The 20,973-nt window shown below is 36.2% G+C and overlaps 3 protein-coding genes across 3 annotated transcripts; 2 read left to right on the plus strand and 1 right to left on the minus strand.

The window, feature by feature from the left end:
* Nucleotides 1-1,167: 1,167 nt before the first annotated feature.
* On the minus strand, nucleotides 1,168-3,914 carry LOC113540038 (cystatin-like protein). Its single transcript, XM_034303442.2, has 5 exons — nucleotides 3,894-3,914; nucleotides 3,101-3,349; nucleotides 1,957-2,070; nucleotides 1,707-1,787; nucleotides 1,168-1,580 (listed from the first exon to the last, which is right to left on the minus strand). Exons 1-5 carry the CDS (start codon nucleotides 3,897-3,899, stop codon nucleotides 1,458-1,460), a joined length of 573 nt encoding a protein of 190 aa, XP_034159333.2. The 5' UTR covers nucleotides 3,900-3,914; the 3' UTR covers nucleotides 1,168-1,457.
* Nucleotides 3,915-7,301: 3,387 nt separating this feature from the next.
* Nucleotides 7,302-10,192, plus strand: LOC113540051 (cystatin-like protein). Its single transcript, XM_026936232.3, has 4 exons — nucleotides 7,302-7,537; nucleotides 9,416-9,529; nucleotides 9,688-9,768; nucleotides 9,896-10,192. Exons 1-4 carry the CDS (start codon nucleotides 7,349-7,351, stop codon nucleotides 10,004-10,006), a joined length of 495 nt encoding a protein of 164 aa, XP_026792033.3. The 5' UTR covers nucleotides 7,302-7,348; the 3' UTR covers nucleotides 10,007-10,192.
* Nucleotides 10,193-14,534: 4,342 nt separating this feature from the next.
* On the plus strand, nucleotides 14,535-17,658 carry LOC113540619 (cystatin-like protein). The gene is made up of 4 exons (XM_034304069.2): nucleotides 14,535-14,860; nucleotides 16,324-16,437; nucleotides 16,593-16,673; nucleotides 16,788-17,658. The coding sequence occupies exons 1-4, from the start codon at nucleotides 14,672-14,674 to the stop codon at nucleotides 16,866-16,868; spliced, it is 465 nt and encodes a 154-aa protein (XP_034159960.2). The 5' UTR covers nucleotides 14,535-14,671; the 3' UTR covers nucleotides 16,869-17,658.
* Nucleotides 17,659-20,973: the final 3,315 nt, after the last annotated feature.

Here is a 20,973-nt window from a genome sequence, read left to right on the forward strand (position 1 = left end):
ATTACCCATCCTTGCTTGTAGGTCTGATGACATTTGAGTCTGATAGAAATTGACTCTATTTTGCTCTCCTCCTTAAAAGAACATCTAACAGGTGATTTCTGAGCAACACACATTTTCTGAAGATGCTTACATACACTGACCTGCCAGTTGATTAGGTACTAGATAACATTACATCAGGTAAACGTGACTACTAACTTCCAGCAAGCAAGACTGATAATCATATCAGTTATTGACACAAGGCTTAAACCTTCTAAGACTTAAACGAGCAGTCATCAGTATGTGGTGTAAGTGTAAATTTACTGTAGTGTAATAAATGCAAAAAAGAAAAAAATCAGCACTACCAGCCATGATAGACATTGTGGCCGGCTTGACTTTGGTTATATGGTAAAGATAGACATTGTGGCCATATTTTTATATTTATCTGAATTTTTAAACCTAAATTTTCAAGACCTGAATTTCAGATACTTGAGTGTAACCAATATATTGAAATATCTTAAGATTCACATTGACAATTTTCAACAACATCAATTTTACACATGTTTTTTAAAAAAATTTTTATACATACATTATACTATTTTCACTCCTTGAAAAAAGATGAAAAACCTGGTTTTGGCTAACGTAGAGTTAAAGCTGTACTTTAACACCTCATCTTTAAGAAGCTATAACTACTAAAACAACATGGATTTATTTATTCACCTTTTTAAGCTTGCCTTGACTGCATTAGTGCAAAGATCATGTTGGGTACGAGGCCAATTTTAACAAACATGGTATTAAAAACAGGCTGCCTAAAGATGTCTAAAACTTTGATAGATAAGAGTGATTTCCTCAGACAGTGAATGTCATGCTTTGATCAGGTTGCTGGATAGTGATGTGCCATTGCAGAACAGACATAAGCCTAATCAATTTAGTTCATAATCTAAATTCTGGCTGTCGAAATGTCCATGCTCCTGCCCCACAGATTTTCTCCCTTTTCATTTTTGGGGGTAAACAGACTTTAAAATGCTAGAACTTTTAAAGTTGAAGTTGAAGTTCATGCAGAAGAGAAATATTTCAGTTCAGTTCACCATGTGAATGGTTTTACCTGGCTACAAAACGATTATAGATAGAGATAATAAAATTATTGAGTACAAATGTGAGCATCAAACCTGGAAATGGGACAGCAAACACTTGTCTTAAATGTGCTTTATTTTCTAATGTGTGTAATCATGGTAAAGCACTGTTTCATAAAGTAAATCTTTGCCCATAACTACATTTCCTTTTTAACAGTGAAGAACTGAACCCAAATGTTCTATTTAAGCATATCAATTTTCACTTCTACTATAACAAGATATGTGTTTTTTTTTAAATGATTTGCTACTGTATTAACTATTTCAATACACAGATTAAAATTTTTTTTAGTCCTTCATTATCTCTCTCTATATATAGTTAGAATTTGTACTGCTGTGATTTGTACAGCTTCACATACATCCGAGACATCCACCATGCTTCTCATTATCCTCAAATACTTCTTTCTGCATCATAATGGTTGACCCTCCGGTGTGATAAACACTACACTTATTTCGAATTTCACTGCGCAGTCCCTGAAAAAGAAACAATTAGTATTAATAGTCTGGAATAACTCCAGCACCAAGTATAGATGATGTCTTTAGTTTAGTTGTGGTGTGTGTTTCTATATCTGCTGCAGTTACAGAATATTTGCAACTTACTGTAATGACTTCTCTCAGTCTGCCACAATCAACCAGTTCGGTACCATCAGTTGTCTTACACACAAGGCAGTCAATCAGGGGCTGTTTAAAACAGTTATGGCCTTTTGTTTAGGAAAGCTTTTGTGATGCTATAAAGTATCCATGATTGCAGTGTTTCTATGGTTAATAGGTGTGGTGATATGAAATAAAATTGGCTTTGTCAGTTTCAAAAGCTTAAAGATCTTCCTGACAATAAAGATGTCATACACACCGTTCTTTCTTTTTGTGTAACACATTCATCTCGGTGCTGATATGCATCCTTAGAAGCCTTCTTGCATGTTGTGACTTTCAGAAGGACATTTACGTTCAGGCTGCTCTCCATAGTCTGTGAACAAGGGTGTCGCATAGCCACCTTAGTACACGTGTCTTTAAAATAATGAATTGAAGGCATTGTGGTAAACATGAAATGGCCAATTATGTGATGCTTGCAGGTTTTAACATTATTAAACATTATTTAACATTATTTACTACATTATATTTATTTTAAATGATCCTATTGCCAGTTATTTGTGATTGTTGCTTTATGCCTCCTACCCCTAAACTGAGACCTCAGTAAAGATGGTTTTATATTCAATAATCGCCATTTTAATGCCAGTAGCATACATACAGAGAAATAACGATTACCCTTTTTCTGTAAGAATTACACATATAAAACCACATGATGCTTATAATATAATTGTTTAAACTTGCTCATTTGCATTTTTTTATGTTGCAGATGCAATCAGTGGTATAATGTAAAGTTTCTCGGCATGACAGTAAAGGGTTTTGAGTAAAGGGTTATGGTTATGTTTTCTGTTAGATATTTTTGCAACATTTATGGAAGGTGTCCCGGGTGTCTGGGCTTTTTCTGGTTTCTCAATCACATGACAAGCTACTTTTTTGTCATCTAGAAATAGATCTAGAAATAGAGAAGCTGGTGAGCAAGCACCTTTTTCGGGCTGCTATAATGTAAGTGCTAACAGGAACTAACTTGTCTTGTGGGGGTGCAGTAACATTACATAACTATAAACAGTTAAAAAATGCCATTTGTTGTTCTTTAATGAATTAAAATTTGTAATCATTGGCAAATCACTGTGCTTTAAGCAGAATGCCACACTTTGGATGGTGCTGCTATACAAAAACAATACGCTTCAGGGTGTAACGGCTGTCTGCGTTGAGTCAGCATGGGCCGTCGTCTTATTCCTTTCTTATCCGACATTTTGATGGTCGCTAGCTCACTGCAAAGCCCTGAGTTATAATGCTGCCATAGCCAAAATCTAAACCAGTAAACACAAGCCACATATGATCAATATATGACTATGCATAAGCCTGCCCCTGCTGCAGGTGTATAAATAATTGAAACTGACAGAACTTACCGTAGGAGTTTTTCTGAGTTTTTCATAAGCAACATGATGACCCGCTCCAAAGTGCTGGTTTGCCTTTTTCAGCGCTTTGTCAATGTGTTTTTTTAATACATCAGGCAAGCTTCTGTAGTTATTAAATGTCTGGGCAGAAACCAGTAGAATCAGGGCTGCCAGCAGCAACACCTTTAGTGCACCATCCATGTTGACGACTGAACTGTGTGAGTTTGCAGATTTCAGATCATGTCTAATGTTGCAACAGCCCTGGAACACACACACACACACACACACACACACACAGGCACTCCAACTGTGATGGGCGGTTTGACTCGACGGTCAGAGTTTCACACAGTTGCGATCAGAGTGCAGTTTAAAAGAGAATAGAGTGAAACAGTGTTTGAAAGTGTTTAAAAGCTGACAACAATCACGTCAAACCAGAAGCAATTAGTGTCAATTCATTCCTTTTGGTTGTCAAACTACTTTACTTTTTAAAATATCATAAATTCTTTCCTCATGTTAAGGTAGAAAGAACAAACATTTACTTAACATTGAAAAGTACAAGAGCGAATCAGCGCACACAATCACACACTTATCTTGGTTACTGATAGTAAATCTTCACCAAGAAACCAAGAAGCCTGGGGAAATAGTCAGGAAAGCCAACGAATGACAGCCTATCCCTGTTCTCTCAAAAATTTGCTAGCATGATCACTTTGACAATACATTAATATGTTAATAATCCTAATAGTACTTGCAATACAAGATACAGATTATCTGAGCCAACAACAGCTAATAAATACCACTGTTATACATCCATATTTGTCTTTCTTCTTCTTGCGTCATTTGTTGGACCACATGTACGTCATATGGCGTTATCCGCTCGGTACACTGACACTGTGGTATCCTCCAAAGCTGTGGATAGCCTCCACTCATTTCATTTCTTCTCTCTCAGTGAATGTATTTTTTTTCATACATTCCTAGTGTCCTACAGAACTTGTTACAAGTGCTCATTAGCTTCCTTAGCCACCTGTTAATTCAGCCCTACCTCATTACCAGTGCTAGCCTTATTATCTATTACTTACAATGTTGTTACCTACATTCTCTGTGAACTGACTCTTTAGTTTTTTGGCTTTATGAACTGCTGAGTCTACTAAATGGTCTGGATTTCTACTAATACACAGATCTGGAACTGGAGTTACTTTTCGCTCTATACAGCACATCTACACAACTCCAAGTTCTCTTGGGTTTGATTTCTCTCATATTTTTTTGCTATACACTGTGTGGTTAGAATAAGGAGCCATGGTGCAAGACTCATGTTCGTGCCGATGGTATCTAAATCCTTTGGAAGCCAACGACCACCTATGGGTTCTCTTCCTTAGCACTGATCATCTAAAAGCATCTTGGATATCTTCTGGACTGACTGCATACCAATGCCAGTGCTAACACTGGACACTCAGCTGTGTCCAAACTTTTTGGCACGCTTTCTAGCTAATATGATGGATCACAAGCAGGGTGAGTGTTGCCACATGCCTGTATAGCATAACCAGTTAGTCTCACCAGACAGAGCACTACGTCCAGATGTTGAATGCAGAGTGAGAACTTATGATGTTGCATTGCATGTGCCACACACTGACAATACATTATCTGTCTTATTAGCATTGGTCCTATCACTCCAATCTACAGAAGTGGGTCCTTCCTTGAGGGCACTGATTAACAGCAAGTGCCTAGTGGCAGGACATCTAGGCCAGGATGTGGGCTGACTCTTCGCCAACCTGGTTATGCATCTGCAAACGGACCATCCACTCAGCACTTTTGGCCTACCCCATCCAGGTGCATGTTCCAGTACCCTCATAGAGTAGTGCCATATTTGGTGCCTGGCTCCTATGTGCCCTAACCAAGGAGCCATTCATGACACAACTGCCCTACTTGCACACATGATAGTGTTCTGTCCCCCTAGATCTCCAGAGAAACACCACACATTTCATCAGCGTGAGGCTAGATTCACTAAGAATACTAGATTTTGACATTTAAGACATTTTGACATGCTCTTGTTAAGTTATTGTGCTTGCATGTAGGTGAATATAACAGCCAACTCCATGTGAAATGTGAAAATTTACAAAGAACTACATCAAACCATCATTCACACCACTTTCTTGTTGACACAGTTACAGTTGTTGTCAGCTGTCATCTAAACTGGATGATGCAAAAAAGTCACCTTATGATTTCCAAACAATATTATAGGTGTTAAAGAATAATGCAAATTCAGCAAACAACACCGTGATTGACAGATAATAAGGCTAGCAATGCTAAGAAAAGAAAGCCAGCTAATGGATGCCACGGAGTTTGTTAGGCTAGGTTAGATTTCACCAAAAAATCCAAAAAATGCACAATATAATATAAAGAAATACACCCACCAAGGTAGATGAGATGAGCCTATTTTGTTCAGTACAAATAAGTTTGCTTACACTGCATAATCCTAGAATTTTCTAGAATTAAACAACCTTCTTAACAAAAGCAGTATTTCAAGGAGAGTTTATCGTCTAACCTCCCTCAGTGGAAGTGGACACTTAGTGGACACTTTCTTAGTAATGAAGAATAATACACAAATGTGATCATGTGACTGGTATATCTTACAGAAACTGAATACTGCGAATGTAGAAAAAGCGTACAGCCTTTAAAAAGGCTGCAAATAACATATTTGGTATTTAATAAAAGGTTAATTTCAAGCTATGCCATTAAATGCTATCCAGCACAGAACACATAGTAAATCTTTTGGACTTTGATTGGAGTAAATAAAAAACATGTTTGTGTTTCTGATTGCTTTGCTTGAAAAACATATCCCATAATTAACTTGGCTCTTAATCAAGGTTAAGACTGGTGCACCAGAGTGCAGACGTGGACGAGGAATACAGGGCTTAGAGCTCCATTTTGGACAAGGACAGTATTTTGTTAAAAGTTTGTGTGTATAGTGTGAACTGTTCGTCTCCAGCTGCTGAGAGTGTAATATAACACCCAAAAAAACCTGTGATACAGTAAAACCTAACTTTTTTCAATCTCGATATTAGTATTAACTAATGATTGTAAATGATCCAATAAATGCAAATAAAGTTTTTTTCAAAAGTTGCCATATTGCGACTGAGCAATAAGGAACAAGACAGGTTTGTGGATTGTTGGTATAAAAATAATTCGATCTCTGTCTCAGTACATCGCTGCCAGCAATCTTCTTTCCCTAGAACATGTTCATCCATTCATCTATAACCATTTGTAAACAGAGATATCTGTACTGAAATCACAAAATTTAATAAACGTCCACATTCACAATAAAAAAGAATATTTTTATTCATAAAAAAGGCTAATGTTAAACCCATGTTTACATTCAGTATAGTATTTATGTATTGGATCATGATATATCTGTGCAACTTTTGCTATGACGTAGGACCAGCTTTTGTAATTAAAGTGCAATTAAAATATAATAATACTGTATTCCTCTTCTTTTTCTTTCTTCTTCTTCTTTTATAATTACATTATATTACTGTATTTTGTATTATTATTACTTTCTTATTATTTCCTTATTATTACTTACAGTAATCACAAACACAAATCAGGAAAGTATGTTTTAAAAAAAAAAAATCAGATTAAGTCATTTCTGCTTAAAAAGTTATTATTAAGAATTCTGGAAATAAACATTGCTTTCTATTTTCTGTTTTTACAAGAAACTCATACTCCAAATATTTCAAGTCTACACAAAAAAGCTTTTATCTGGGGTTTACGCTGCATAACTCACCAGTTATGATTACAATACTTCTCTAAAAGTCATAACTCTATGGCATCATACACATCTTCACATCCTGGATTACAGCCTAAAAACAACACCATGGAGTCTATTTTGGCAGGTAAATGTCAGTATTTGCACTTTTGTACCTTAACATGACTAGAGAATTTATGATACTTTAAAAAAAATAGTTTGACAAATAAAAGGAACAATTTCACATGAATTGCTTCTGGTTTCCCATGACTATTCTCAGGATTAAAACATTTTCACCCTTTTCTCTTTTAAACTGTGCTTTGTGTGCAAAGGCGTGAAACTGTGATAGTCTAGCCAAATCGGCCATCACAGTTAGAGGGCCATGTGTGTGTGTGTGTGTGTGTGTGTGTGTGTGTGTGTGTGTGCGTGTGCGCGTGTGTGCGTGTGTGTGTTTTCTCTGACAGGAGTACAGAGAATAAGCGCAATCCGCAGACTCACACAGTTCAGTCGTCCTACACAACATGGATGGTGCGCTGAAGGTGTTGCTGCTGGCAGCCCTGATTCTGCTGGTTTCTGCCCAGACGTTTAATAACTACAGAAGCTTGTCTGATGTATTACGAAAACACATTGACAAAGCGCTGAAAAAGGCAAACCAGCACTTTGGAGCGGGTCATCATGTTGCTTATGAAACACTCAGAAAAACTCCGACGGTAAGTTCTGTCAGTATTTTGAGGAGTTGCTTTATTGTGCAAATAACATTTTGAATACAATATGGGCAATTATTTATATGCTTGAAACAGGGCTGAATGGCTCAGGCCCCCAGGGGCAACAGGGGCCTCCAAATTAATCAAAACCTATGAATGAATATTTAGTCATTTTCAGTCCAGCAATCAGAATATTTTCAAAAAAGTATTGCTGCTGGCTCATCCAAGTTCAATACTTTGTTGAAATTGGTGCTTTGATTTGTCAAGATGTATATCTTTCCTATTTGGCTTATGTTTACTGAGTTGTACCCAATGACTATATAAGGGTGGACATTGTAACAGCGATCCAAACATGATGCCAAATTGTTAATAACCAAGCTTTTAGAGTTGTGGAGATTAATGTGTTGGTGAATCAGGGTGTTGTTTTATTGATGTACTGAGAAATGGCAGATCAGATAGTGAGATTGTTTGGCATTCTAACTAGTGGTTCTTTTGGCTTGGATGGATCCATTTAGTCATATATTCGTTTGCTAGCTATTATGTTTGGAAATTTTTGTGCTTCTAAACCTCTGTGAGCTTTGCTTTTCTGTAAAGTGGCTAGTTTGATTCTTGTTTCTTGTTTTTCCAGTAGAATTTGTTTATGATTGAATCTACTGAATTAAACCAGTTGGCACTGAGTTAAATTGGTATCATTGAGAATAGATAGTTAACTTTGGGTAATATTAACATTTTTATAGTTGCTATTCTTCCAATTAGAGTGATAGGTATTTTCATCCATTGCTGCAGATCATCTTCAAATGTTTTAACAGTGGTGTGAAATTAAGATGGAATAGGTGGAGAGTTTGCGGGAAATGCCAAGGTAACTAATGTTACCAGTTGAAAGAGGAATTGTTGATAGTTTGGTTGCTTGGTCCCATTGGTAAGATTATAGATTTTGACCAATTAGTGGGATAATTTAACAATTCTCAGAATTCATTTATAAGTGTTATGGGTTTTATGAGTGATATAGATGGGTCTTGGAAATAGAGTAGTACATCATCTGCATAAAGACTAATTTTGTGCATTGTATTGTTTATTATAATACCTATAATATTATGATTTTGTCTAATTGTTGCGGCAAGTGGTTCCAAGAAGATGGATGGTAATAGTGGATAGGACTGTCTAGTACCTCTGCGTAGTGAAAAACATTGTGACGTGATCATATCGGTGTTGACTGTGGCCACTGGTTTCACAAATCCAAATTTGTGAAGAGTGGCAAATAAGACACTTCAGTTAACTCTGTCAAAAGCCTTTTTTGTATCTAGATTTGCAATTATAGTTTCTTTGTTAAATTAAACAGTCTACATGTGTTGTTGGGTGAATATCTTCCTTTCATAAATCCAGTTTGATCTGAATGGATTAAATGTGTAGTGATCGATTCACTTCTGTTAGCTAATGCCATAAAGAATTTTTATTTTATTTTAGTAAACTTCAACCATTTTAGGAATAACAATCAACAATTTTAGGAATTTTGGGCTTTTTTAAAAGTGATAAAGGATGCTTGGACCCCTAAAGATGTTAAGGTGATATGTCCCATTCCCATACACCAAACACTTTCATGCGCAGTTTGTAACACACAATTTCACAAATTATTTTGCCTCAGTGTGAATTTAACATGGATCTTAAGCCAAAAGGTTTGTTGACAAAGGCTACGTCAATGAAAACCTTTTCACAAGGTCTTTATGTATGCTATTGGCAATGGAATTGCAAATGTGTGGCAAATGTTGAATATAAAACCAACTTTTCTGTGGTCTAAGTTTGGGGTAGGAGTAGGATGAATGAAGCATGTCAATAGCTGACTGTAGAATGTGTGCTAATGTGGCTAGCTTTTACCCTTTTTCACAGACTATGGAGAGCAGCCTGAACGTAAATGTCCTTCTGAAAGTCACGACATGCAAGAAGGCTTCTGAGGATGCATATGAGCACCGAGATGAATGTGTTACACGAAAAGAACAAACGGTGTGTATTATATAATCATAGGACTTCAGATATTTATATGTCTTTCTTTAACCTTTCGACGCTGACAAAGCAAATTCCATTTTATATCAACTCACTTATTTTGTAACATTACAAAGTCCCAAAATCATCAAAATGCCATAACGTTTTCTTTTACACAGCCCTGGATTGACTGCCTTGTGTGTAAGACAAATGATGGTACAGAACTGGTTGATTGTGGCACAGTGAGACAAGTCATTACAGTAAGTTGCAAATATTCTGTAACTGCAGCAGATATAGAAATACACACCACAACTAAACTAAAGACATCATCTATACTTGTTGCAGAAGTTACTCTAGATTATTAAATAATAAATGTTTCTTTTGCAGAAAATGCGGGATAAATTTCGAAATAACTGTAGGGCACATTTTCATGGAAGTAGCGCTGCCTTCCAGAAATCTGAGGATGACAAGCAGATCGGATGTCTCGGATGTATGTGAAGCGGCACAAATCATAACAGCACAGATTCTAACTATATATAAGTGAAAATTGGTATGCTTAAATGCAAAATTTGAGTTCAGTGCTTCACTAGTACATACAGTTATAGGCAAATGATGTTCAGCTTTATGAGACAATGCTTTACCAATGATTACACAGATTAGTAAATAAAGCACATTACAAAAGGAGCATTTTGTGTCACCTTTCCAGGTTTTGTTCTCACATTTGTACTCAATACTACATGATTCACATGGTGAAATTTTGATGTTTTCGATTCTTAGTGCCAATATGACCCACTGTGTCTATAGTTTGTTCCGTATTCATAGTTTATGTTTAGGCTCCTAGTCTTGATATTGTTTGTTTGTTCATTTTCCACCAATCCCTGACAATATGTAGTTATATCTCTTCTGAATGAAATTCAACCATGAGTAAAGTTTTTAAAGCATTTTAAAGTCTGTTTAACCCCAAAAGTGAAAAGGGGGAATGTTGCAAAGTGGACATTTTTGACACCCAGTATCTGATTACAAAATAAACTGATCAGGTTACAACATGTAACTTTTGCTACGGCACATAACTATCCAACAATCTGATAAAAGTGTGATGAAATACGTATGAGGAAATCACACGTATCTAGCAAGGTTTTAGCCATCTTTAGGCAGACTGACTGTTTTTACCACAATGTTTGTTAAAACTGACCTCTTCTCCAATGGGTAGATAGCCAGAGTTAAAAAGGTGAATTAAAAAAACATTTTGGACAAAACTATTTTTCCCCTCTTTTTGGCCACTTGCCAGAATTTCCAAACACATCCAAGAAGGTTTTCCAACTGGCACACAATTTTGTATAATAAATGCAAACAACATAAAAGGCAACATGTTGCACCTTTATAACTGTACATAAGAAAACATTTACACTTGTGCTTTTACCATTTTGAAAAGAAATCTCCTGGTCTCCTACAGTCTCCTCTACATGTATCCACAGTTCATTGTGTAAATATAAATGTGGCAAGAGTGTAAATTTAATTACAAACATACGGTATTACACACTATACACATCTGTCAGCTTGTGTTGTTAAAGTTTGTGCTTTAAAAATGACTCAAATTGGTCTTTTTTATTTCTGAAAATTTCATATGCAAATATTCAAACTAATGACACCATGAGAACGTTAACAGCAGCCAAATCAGTCGGCATTTATTTAGCCAAAGGTGAAGGCCTTACATCTTACAAAGCCAAAGGTCTTTTACCTCAGGTTTTGTTTTTGCTCATGTCAAAGTACAAGAGGTAATTTGGCCCTAATCTGCCTATTTTCTGAATATCAGCCAGTTGCACTTAAAATGTTTAAAAAAAAAAGTTAAAGTGTAACTGCTGTCCTCCAAATAAGTGCAATCAGACAAAAACAGCTCTTGTATTTGGGGTATTTACTTCACAATCATGCCAAAGGGTATTGTTTGGTAAATTAGGGATTATTTAAAACCACTGGTCAATTTACATCCATGACTGTCCTGCATTCTGCTGTCAGTTGTGAATTAAGCAATAATCTAGACATTTTTATATCCGTATTGTTTAACAGGTTCATGTTCTAAGCACAGATGTGCTCAGTTTCAAGTACAGTTGAGATAACCCTTTCTGAAAAGATCTTTCTTTAAGATAGATGAAATATGTCTATCCTCCACACACAGGAAATGAATCTGCTTTACAGTCATCCAGAAACACTTGTTTGGTCAAACCAAAAATGCCCAAGAAAACTGTAAATTTTCAGTGATGAAAATCATTGTTTTTTTTTCTTTTACACAGAATGAAATAAAATGACATTAATTTAGGTCAAGTGCATTACGTGTATCTGTAAATGAACAAATCAGACTTAATGAACAGCAGCTGCTAAATGAAATGTGGCAGCATGGGAAAGCTATCAATGCGTAGTCCATCTGTTCATAATTACATTGTTTTTGTCAAGTGTCAGCGATTATGCAACAATAAAAACACTGGCTTCGGCCTTGTAAAATCACCTTCAAATGGGTGTCAGATGGGCATTATTTTCAACCACTAGAGAAGTGGACCTTTCTGAGAGGTCTCACTCTGAAGAGTGGAGCCTTTGGAGGGAGTCGGGCATAGCCGTGATCACTTCAGAATTCACTGCAGTCTGGATGACACATGGTTTATATGCAAACTTTGTGGAATGCTCTCCAGCAGATAGTGATTGAAAGGAATGAGTTAGGGAAAAATTAAGTTTATACAGAGACCACATTGAAAATCTGGGAATTTTTTAAAATTTAAAACTGGAAATAAACAGAAACGTTTTAAAATTTTGAAAATTCTAAACCAAAAAATGGAAATGTGCAACATCTTGACTATTCAATGTTACACCATTTCAAGGTCACTATTTAAATTTAAGCAGATTTGTGATACTGATCATGTTAACTGCTTTGTATAAAAGGTTAGATTTTCCTTTAGTCTCATTCCTTCCACTGAAGCATGTGTTCAGACGACACGCCGATGGATTTGATCTAATTTGATCTGGATTATCAGGTTTTGCACAAACTTGTGGAGTCTGTGCCAGCTCAAGTGCCCGCTGTCATTAAAGCAAAAAGGGGACGTACCAAATACTAAAAATTCTGAAATTCATGTAAATATTTTTAAGATTCTACTTTTCACTCAAGTTATTGCTGATAATGTCATTTGTAATGAAAACCTTTGTGCTAAATTTAAAACAAATGCCAAAACAGAAGCATTTTCACCAGTGGACCCAGACTTTTGGACCCCACTGTATGTAGAAAAAGCTTTTTCATTCAATTAACACCATCATTCTGTATATACACATCATTCTATTTAATTCTGTGGATTGCAAAAAACCAAATCAGTGTGAAGTTATTTAACCAAGTGATGATTAAAAGAGATAGAAAGGGCTTTGGGAAAATGTTTTATAACTATAATTAATCTTCTGAAATGAATCTTCTGTGTCTTAAATTGAAAACTCTGATTTTACATTTAAAAGTATTTACTAATCTAGAAAATCCAGAATGCTGGAATGCAAAACAGACCTTTTGGTAAGTTAGAAGGCTACATAAGGTTTTTAAAATTCAATCACTATCTGTAATAAGAAAAAACGGTTAGTGTTAGTACTCAATATCAGTACTCATCTGTCATCTGTTCTTGGAGGTGATGGTGGTTCCATGGCATCAACTACACCTGACAAACATAGCATACAAGGGGAGAGTATTTAAGGACCAGTTTGAACCCTGTCTAATCTAGAATTGAACAGAAAATCTGTCCTTCTTCTGAACCAGGAAGTAAACTGAGTAGAATTCCTTGATTTTGATTGGTCCTCTGAGATATGAGAATGAACTTCTTGGGTCAGAGATATCGCTAGTCTGATGTGAGCTCTGAAAAAAGGGGCCCACTGGGTGATATTTGGGGCTGTAAAGCATTTTATCTCCAGCTCCTTCCTGCCCTTCATGTGTGTGTTCTAGAGGACTACTGGTAGGACGTTGTATAAGATCCATTCCAAGAGCTGGATGGGAGGCACTGAAACACCTGCTAGGGGCCTGAGGTTGTGACTCTCCCTGTCTAAGCATTGTGTGAGGCAGGCAGGAACACATACCTGTTAATAGTGACCTAAACGTTTTGTGCTAATGGTCCCATGCTGGTTCATGATTATGAAAGGCAAGTTTTTCTTCACCATTGTCGCCTCTGGCTTGCACATTAGTGATAAATTAGTCCATTGTTAAAAGTGCTTTATAGTGCATATGACCAAAAATTGTGGACACCTGACTATCGCGCCCATGTGGTTCTTCCCCAAACTGTTGCCACAAAGCTGGAAGCACACAATTGTATAGGATGTTTTTGTATGCTGTAGCTTTACAATTTCCCTTCACTGTAATTAAGAGGCACAAACCTGCTCCGGCATGACAATGCCCCTGTGCACCTACAATAAGAGCAAAGTGGAACTAAATCTGGAATGGGATGTTCAACAAGCATATATGGGTGTGTTTGGTCAGGTGTACACACACTTTTGGCCATATAGTGTTATAGTGTATCTAGCCAATTTGTATTGTAAGTGCTATCTGTTAACATTGCGACTGTTTATGATATACACATAATTGTTGTTGTTCCTCTTTCAGCTGCTCCCATTAGTGGTCGCCACAGAGGACCATTGGTCCGAGTATTTGATTTGGCACATTTTTTTTTTTTTTTTTTTTTTTAAAACGCCAGATACCCTTCCTGATGTAACCCTAACCAATTTTAGCCAGGCTTGGGACCGGCACTGAGAGAGCACTGTTGCACGCAAACCCAGCGGTTGGGGTTGGTACCTTGGCCACAGCGGTTAGAGTGCTGTGGCCTAACCACTAGACCTCCAGGGACCCATGATGTACACATAATTATATAATAATAACTTTACAACCACAATAATAATAATAATAATAATAATAATAATAATAATAATTATAATAATAATAGCAGAAATACAGTAGCTGATTACATCTGAACACATGCTTCAATAGAAGGAATGAGACTCGTGGAACATCTGGCCTTTGGTACAAAGGGGTTAACATGATTAACATGGAGTTAACATGGTCAATATCACAAATCTGCTTACATGTAAATAGTGACCTAGAAATTGTAGAGATTAAAAGCGATCTGCAGACACACACAGCACAGTCTTGCTGACAACATGGATGGTACACTAAAGGTTTTGCTGCTGGCACCCCTGATTCTGTTGGTTTCTGGCCAATCTTTTGAAAACTACAGAGACCTGCCTGACAAATATCAAAAACCTGTTAACAAAGCACTAGAAAAGGCAAACCATATCTTTGGAAAGACTCATCATGTTGCCTTCCATTCACTCGGACACCCTCGGAGGGTAAGTACTGTCAGCATTTCAAGGATCAGCATCTTATTACTTAGAACTAATAAAGCACAAAAATAAATACACATTTGACAATATGATCACACACCAAAAATAATGGTTAATGAAGAGACTTCCACAAACAAGTAATAAACCATTGCTTACTGATAAATATCATAATTAAAATATTATGGCTCTATGCAGATCTAGCACTAAAGAAGAAAAACACATAGAAAATCACAGAAGTGTTTTACTTTATTATGGACTGTGCTTTTGTATATTCATTAACCTTTGAAGATTAAAGCCAGTAAATGCATTTACTTTTCTGCATCGGAGAGCTGACGGTAATGGGCTTTCACTGATAATCACAGGATTACAAAGTGCGTCAGTATAGTGAAGCCAAAGGCGCCCTTCTGTGTGTGTGTGTGTGTGTGTGTGTGTGTGTGTGTGTGTGTGTGTGCAGTAACGCTAAAAGGATTCTGCCCATGCTTTGGGAGTGAGAACGGGTTGAAAAACAACTTCAAAAATCAACCAAAAATGGGCAGTAAAACACAAACGAACCAAATCTGTCAGATAGTGTACTGATTAAACTACATGTGTCTCTAAGGCATTCATTTTGGCTTTAAATCTGTGTTAAATTCACACTGAAAACAAAGTGAGTGGAAATGTGTGCATTTGTTTACAACTGCACATGAAAGTGTTTGGTATATGGGAATGGGAGTAGTTTTAATTTAAAGTGTAATAAACACCCTAACGTCTTGGAAGAAAAAAAAAAAAACTGTAAGAGTTAAAAAATGTAAAACCAAATGGCCAATTAACATTTTATTATTTCTACCAACTAAATCGATTTTGTTACATTTGTTACACATTTTGTTCTGTAAAAAAAATAAAAAGAAAATCAGTAATATTTGATTTAATAATCAAATAAAGCCAAATGCACTACATTGTAATCTATTATTCCTATTATTCTTTTATTATTCTATAATATTCCTATTATTCTTTTATTAATCTATTATTCCTATAACTGATTTTAAAAACAGTTGTTTTTTATTTTAATGATTTTCTTCTGCAAAAAATATAATCAACCACTTGTACAAAACTACACACTTGTACAGAACTACACATTTGTACAAAACTACACATTTGTACAGAACTACACACTTGTACAGAACTACAAGAATTTTATTAAGCTATTTGATTAAAGAAAGTGATAAAACAATTGCTTCTCTTAACTTTTATCTTTAACCACACAAGGTTTCTTTTCGGTTTATTCCCTGCTTTTAAAATAAATCTTAATGCGTCATTGTTCTAGCAACAATCACAAGTAACTGTTATTATTTTCTGTTATAATGTAGTAAATAATGTTAAATAATAATGTTAATATTGAACCCATTGAACTCATCTTTTGGCATTTTTGGCATATTTTCCACGATGCTTTCAATACCTCATTTTAAAGCTGCGTGTATGCTTGTTCACAGACTATGGAGAGCAACTTGAATGTAAATGTCCTTCTGATCGTCACAACATGCAAGAAGGATTCCAAGAACACATATGAGCACAGAGATGAATGTGTTACACAAAAACAACACACGGTGTGTATGACATCTTTAATGTTTTTACATTGACGAAGCAACTTCCATTTTATATGAATTCACCATAGAAACACTGCAGCTGTGGCTATTTAGTAACATTACAAAGTCACAAAATCTTTCCTAACCACAAAGCCATAATGTTTTCTTTTACACAGCCGATGATTGACTGCGTTGTTTGTAAGACAACTGATGATCAGGAACTGGTTGACTGTGCCAGAAAGAGAGACGTCACTAGTGTAAGTTATAATTCTACTGTAAATGCTGCAGATATAGGAATACACGCTACAACCAAACTAAATACATCTATACTTTTTACTTCAGACTGTTAAAAATAATTGTTTCTTTTCCAGGGAAGACGCAAAATAATTCGAGAAAAATGTAGGAATTATGCTCATGGATCAGCACACATTTTGAGGTCAGTGAGGGAGTGAATGTGAGCTCAAAGTGCAGACTTTATGCTGTAATTTGAGAGTATTGACATCCAAATCAGGTGAACAATGTAGGATTAACAGTACATATTATATCTGCGCCTCCCCCCCTTTTTTTTTTTTTTGAAAAGGTGTTTTACCACCATGATTAAGCAGATTAGTAAATAAATCACATTAAAAAAGAGTGTTTTCTGTCACACTTTCAGGTTTTCTGACTAAGTCTGTTTTGCTATGGCGCATAACTATCTAACAACTTGATCAAAGCATGACATTAACACCTATTTAGCAAAGTTTTAGACATATTTACGCATAATAGACCATTTTTCCCACCACAAAACGGGCCCCTTACCCAGCGTGATCTTTGCAGGCAGATGCCAAGACAAGGCTAAAAAGGTGAAGTAAAAAATTTCATGATGTTTTGGTGTATATGGTTTGAGACTTTTCCTTTTTTTTTTTTTGGCCACACTGACATCGGTCAGGTTTTCCCACCACCACACAATCTTGTGTAGTAAACGTAAATAAAGTAAAAAGGCTACATGTTACACCTCTATAACTGTATGTTGCTAAGAATAAATCTAAACTTGTGCATACTACTGTACATAGCAATGACTGCTCCTTAGTCTTACAAACTCAAATGTTGTGTCAGTAATTAATGTTATTTTCAGTCTTGCTTGCTGGAATTTAGTAGTAACATAAAATTATCATTATTTATGACTTATCTTGTATAGCCACATGTAACTGATGTAATGTGTTTGCTGTTGTCTAGTACATAATAAAATGGTAGGTCAGTGTATGGAAGCTTCTTCTTCTTCTTCTTGTGCTTCAAAAAAAAAGTGTTGTTCAAAAACACTTGCTACATGTCTTTTCAGGAGGAGAGCAAAATAGTCACAATTTCTATTCACTCAAATGTCAGGAGCGAGCGTGAATAATAAAATAATTATTTTGGAAAGAAATCTCCTACAGAGTATCCACTACATGTATCCACTTGCAGACAGCAGAGACATTGTGTAAATCATTGTGTAAACATAAAAATGCCAAGAGGGGACATTTCATTACAACCATACTGTGTTTGTACACATTATACACTTCTTGTAGGTTTTATACTATACAACTCAGCTTCCCCTTTAAAAATGACTCTTTATTTAGTCTTTTTTTATTTCTGAAAATTTCAAATATGAAAAAAAAAACCATTCTAATGTTCAATTCAAACATACAAAGGGGTTAACATGGTCAATATCACAAATCTGCTTACATGTAAATAGTGACCTAGAAATTGTAGAGATTAGAAGTGATCTGCAGACACACACAGCTCAGTCTTGCTGACAACATGGATGGTACACTAAAGGTTTTGCTGCTGGCACCCCTGATTCTGTTGGTTTCTGGCCAATCTTTTGAAAACTACAGAGACCTGCCTGACAAATATCAAAAACCTGTTAACAAAGCACTAGAAAAGGCAAACCATATCTTTGGAAAGACTCATCATGTTGCCTTCCATTCCAGGTTTTATACTATACAACTCAGCTTCCCCTTTAAAAATGACTCTTTATTTAGTCTTTTTTTTATTTCTGAAAATTTCAAATATGAAAAAAAAAAACCATTCTAATGTTCAGTTCAATCATGACAAACTAATGACACTATGAGAATGTTAACACCTGCCAAATCAATCTGCATTTATTTAACCAAAGGTGAAGGCCTTACATGTCTTTTACCTCAAGTTTTGTTTGTGCTCATGTCAAAGTACAAGAGGTAATTTGTCGTCAAACCACCTTTTGGCAAAAGGCAGCCAGTTGCACTTAAAAAGTGTAACTGCTGTCCTCCATGTTTGTGGTATTGGACAAAAACAGCTCTTGTACTTTGGATATCTACTTCACAATATTGCTTAAGAGTATTGTTTAACAGAGTAAGGGATTATTTAAAGCTACTCGTCAGTTTACCTTCATGACTCTCAGTGTGATTTAATCCACACATTTTTATGACAGTGTTGTTTAACAGGTTCTTGTTCTAAGCGCAAATGTGCTGGGTTTCAAGTACAGTCACGACTTTTACCAGTTATCTAAGTACAAGGGAGATGTAGGAATAACAGAGAAAACTTTCTGAAAAGATCTTGGTATATGATAAGTAGGTCAAATATGTCTATCCTCCACACACAGGAAATCAGCCTATTTTACAGTCAGCTTTTACAGTCAGCTTAAATGATTGTGCGGTTTTGAAGCTGTTTGCAGTCAAAATGGGACTTGCCATCTGCGCAGTCGATAAGGCCGCCCATATTAGTGATGCACACGGTGCTTGTTCATGTCAGGAGCACGCACACAAGATGGCACAATCAGCTAACTAAAAATGACCAATACAGTAAATTGTATTGGTGTAATTGTACAAATGGTAAATTGTATTGGTGTCATTTTCACAAGTACATCGATTTCACCATTGTCAGGACAACATTTCAGCACTTTGAGCATTTTAATCAATCAAGCAATGTACAGTCAAGGGAAAAAGAAAGTACACCCTGCTTCAGTTCTATGTTTTTTTTTTTCAGGGCCTAAATAACAATTATGTGGTCCTGACCAACTTCTATAAACAAACAAGTAACCTCAGGTGACAAAAAAAAAACAGATTTCAGTATGTAGTCATATTTTCCCCAAAAAGTAAACCAAAACCAGTTAGAAAAAAAAAATTCAGTAACATGTAGAACCACCTTTAGCACCAGTAACTTGAAGTAAATATTTTCTGTAGGAGTTTATCAGTCTCTCACATTGTTTTGGAGAAGTGTTGCCCCACTCTTCTTTACAGCATTGCTTCAGTTCAATGATGTTTGAGGGCATTCATTTATCCCCTGCTCTCTTAAGATCTCACCACAGCATCTCAATAGTGTTGAGGTCTGGACTTTGACTTGGCCATTCCAACACCTTTACTTTTTCTTCTTTAGCCATTCAGGTGTCGATTTGCTGCTGTGCTTGGGATCATTGTCCTGCAGCATGGACTAGTTTCAGCCCAGCTTAAGCTGCTGGACAGATGGCCTCACATTTGTCTCACAAATATTCTGGTATAAAGTGGAGTTCAACCATGCTTGCCACCGTGCTTGGCAGTTGGTTTTGGCTAAACATGGCCACATGATGACCAAACATCTCTACCTTGGTCTCATCAGCCCAAAGGTTATTGTTCCAGAACTTTTGTGGTTTGTTCAGAAGCAATTTCACAAAACTTAGTCAGGCTGACATATTCTTATTGGAGAGAAGGGCTTTTTCCTAGCCAGCCTTCTATGAAAGCCATACTTGTCTTTCTCTTTTTCTGATTGTGCTGTCATGAACATAAACATTAATGTGCTTAGAGAGGCCTGTAAGTCACATGATGTAGCTCTTGGGCTTTTCTTTATATCTCTGAGCATTAAACAGTCATGTGACCTTGGTGACCTTGGACTGAATTTGGTGGGACGCCCACTCCTGGGAAGACTGTCAGTTGTCTTGAAGGTTCTCCATTTGTAAACAATCCTGTAGAATAATGTAGAATTTCAAATTGCTTGGAGATGGCCTTATAACCCTTCCCAGATTGATGAGCAGCAACAATTGCTACTCTGAGGTCATGGCTGATGTCTTTTCTTCTTGGCATGATGTAGACACACACCTGTGTACTCCAGAACACCAAACTGCCAAAGGTTCTGCTTTTATAGAAGTAGTCACATTTCTTGATGATTAACTAATCTTGCACATTTCATTAGCAATGCCTGGTTGCTAATTACTCTCTTAATGATTGTGGAAGTAGGAAAGGCATACTTGGTTTTTGCCACCCTAGTTTCTGAATGCTGGTTTACTTTTTGGAGAAAAATGACTACATATTGAAATCTGTTGGTGTTTTTTTGTTGTCACTTGAGGTTATTTGTTTGTTTATAGAAGTTGGTGAGGATCACCCAGTTATTATTTAGCCCCTGATAAATAAACCATAGAACTGAACAAGGATGAACATTCTTTTTCCCATGACTGTATGTATAGATAGCTAATGTAAGGTGGCAACTGAAAATATAATGGTAAACATCAGTCAACATTTACATTCAACACATCTTATCTTCTGAGGGGAAAAAAATATTTTCATCTAGCTCAGAATCCTCCAGTAAGTT

Source organism: Pangasianodon hypophthalmus, chromosome 4 (genome assembly GCF_027358585.1).
Source record: "Pangasianodon hypophthalmus isolate fPanHyp1 chromosome 4, fPanHyp1.pri, whole genome shotgun sequence".
Classification (NCBI taxonomy): Eukaryota; Metazoa; Chordata; class Actinopteri; order Siluriformes; family Pangasiidae; genus Pangasianodon; species Pangasianodon hypophthalmus.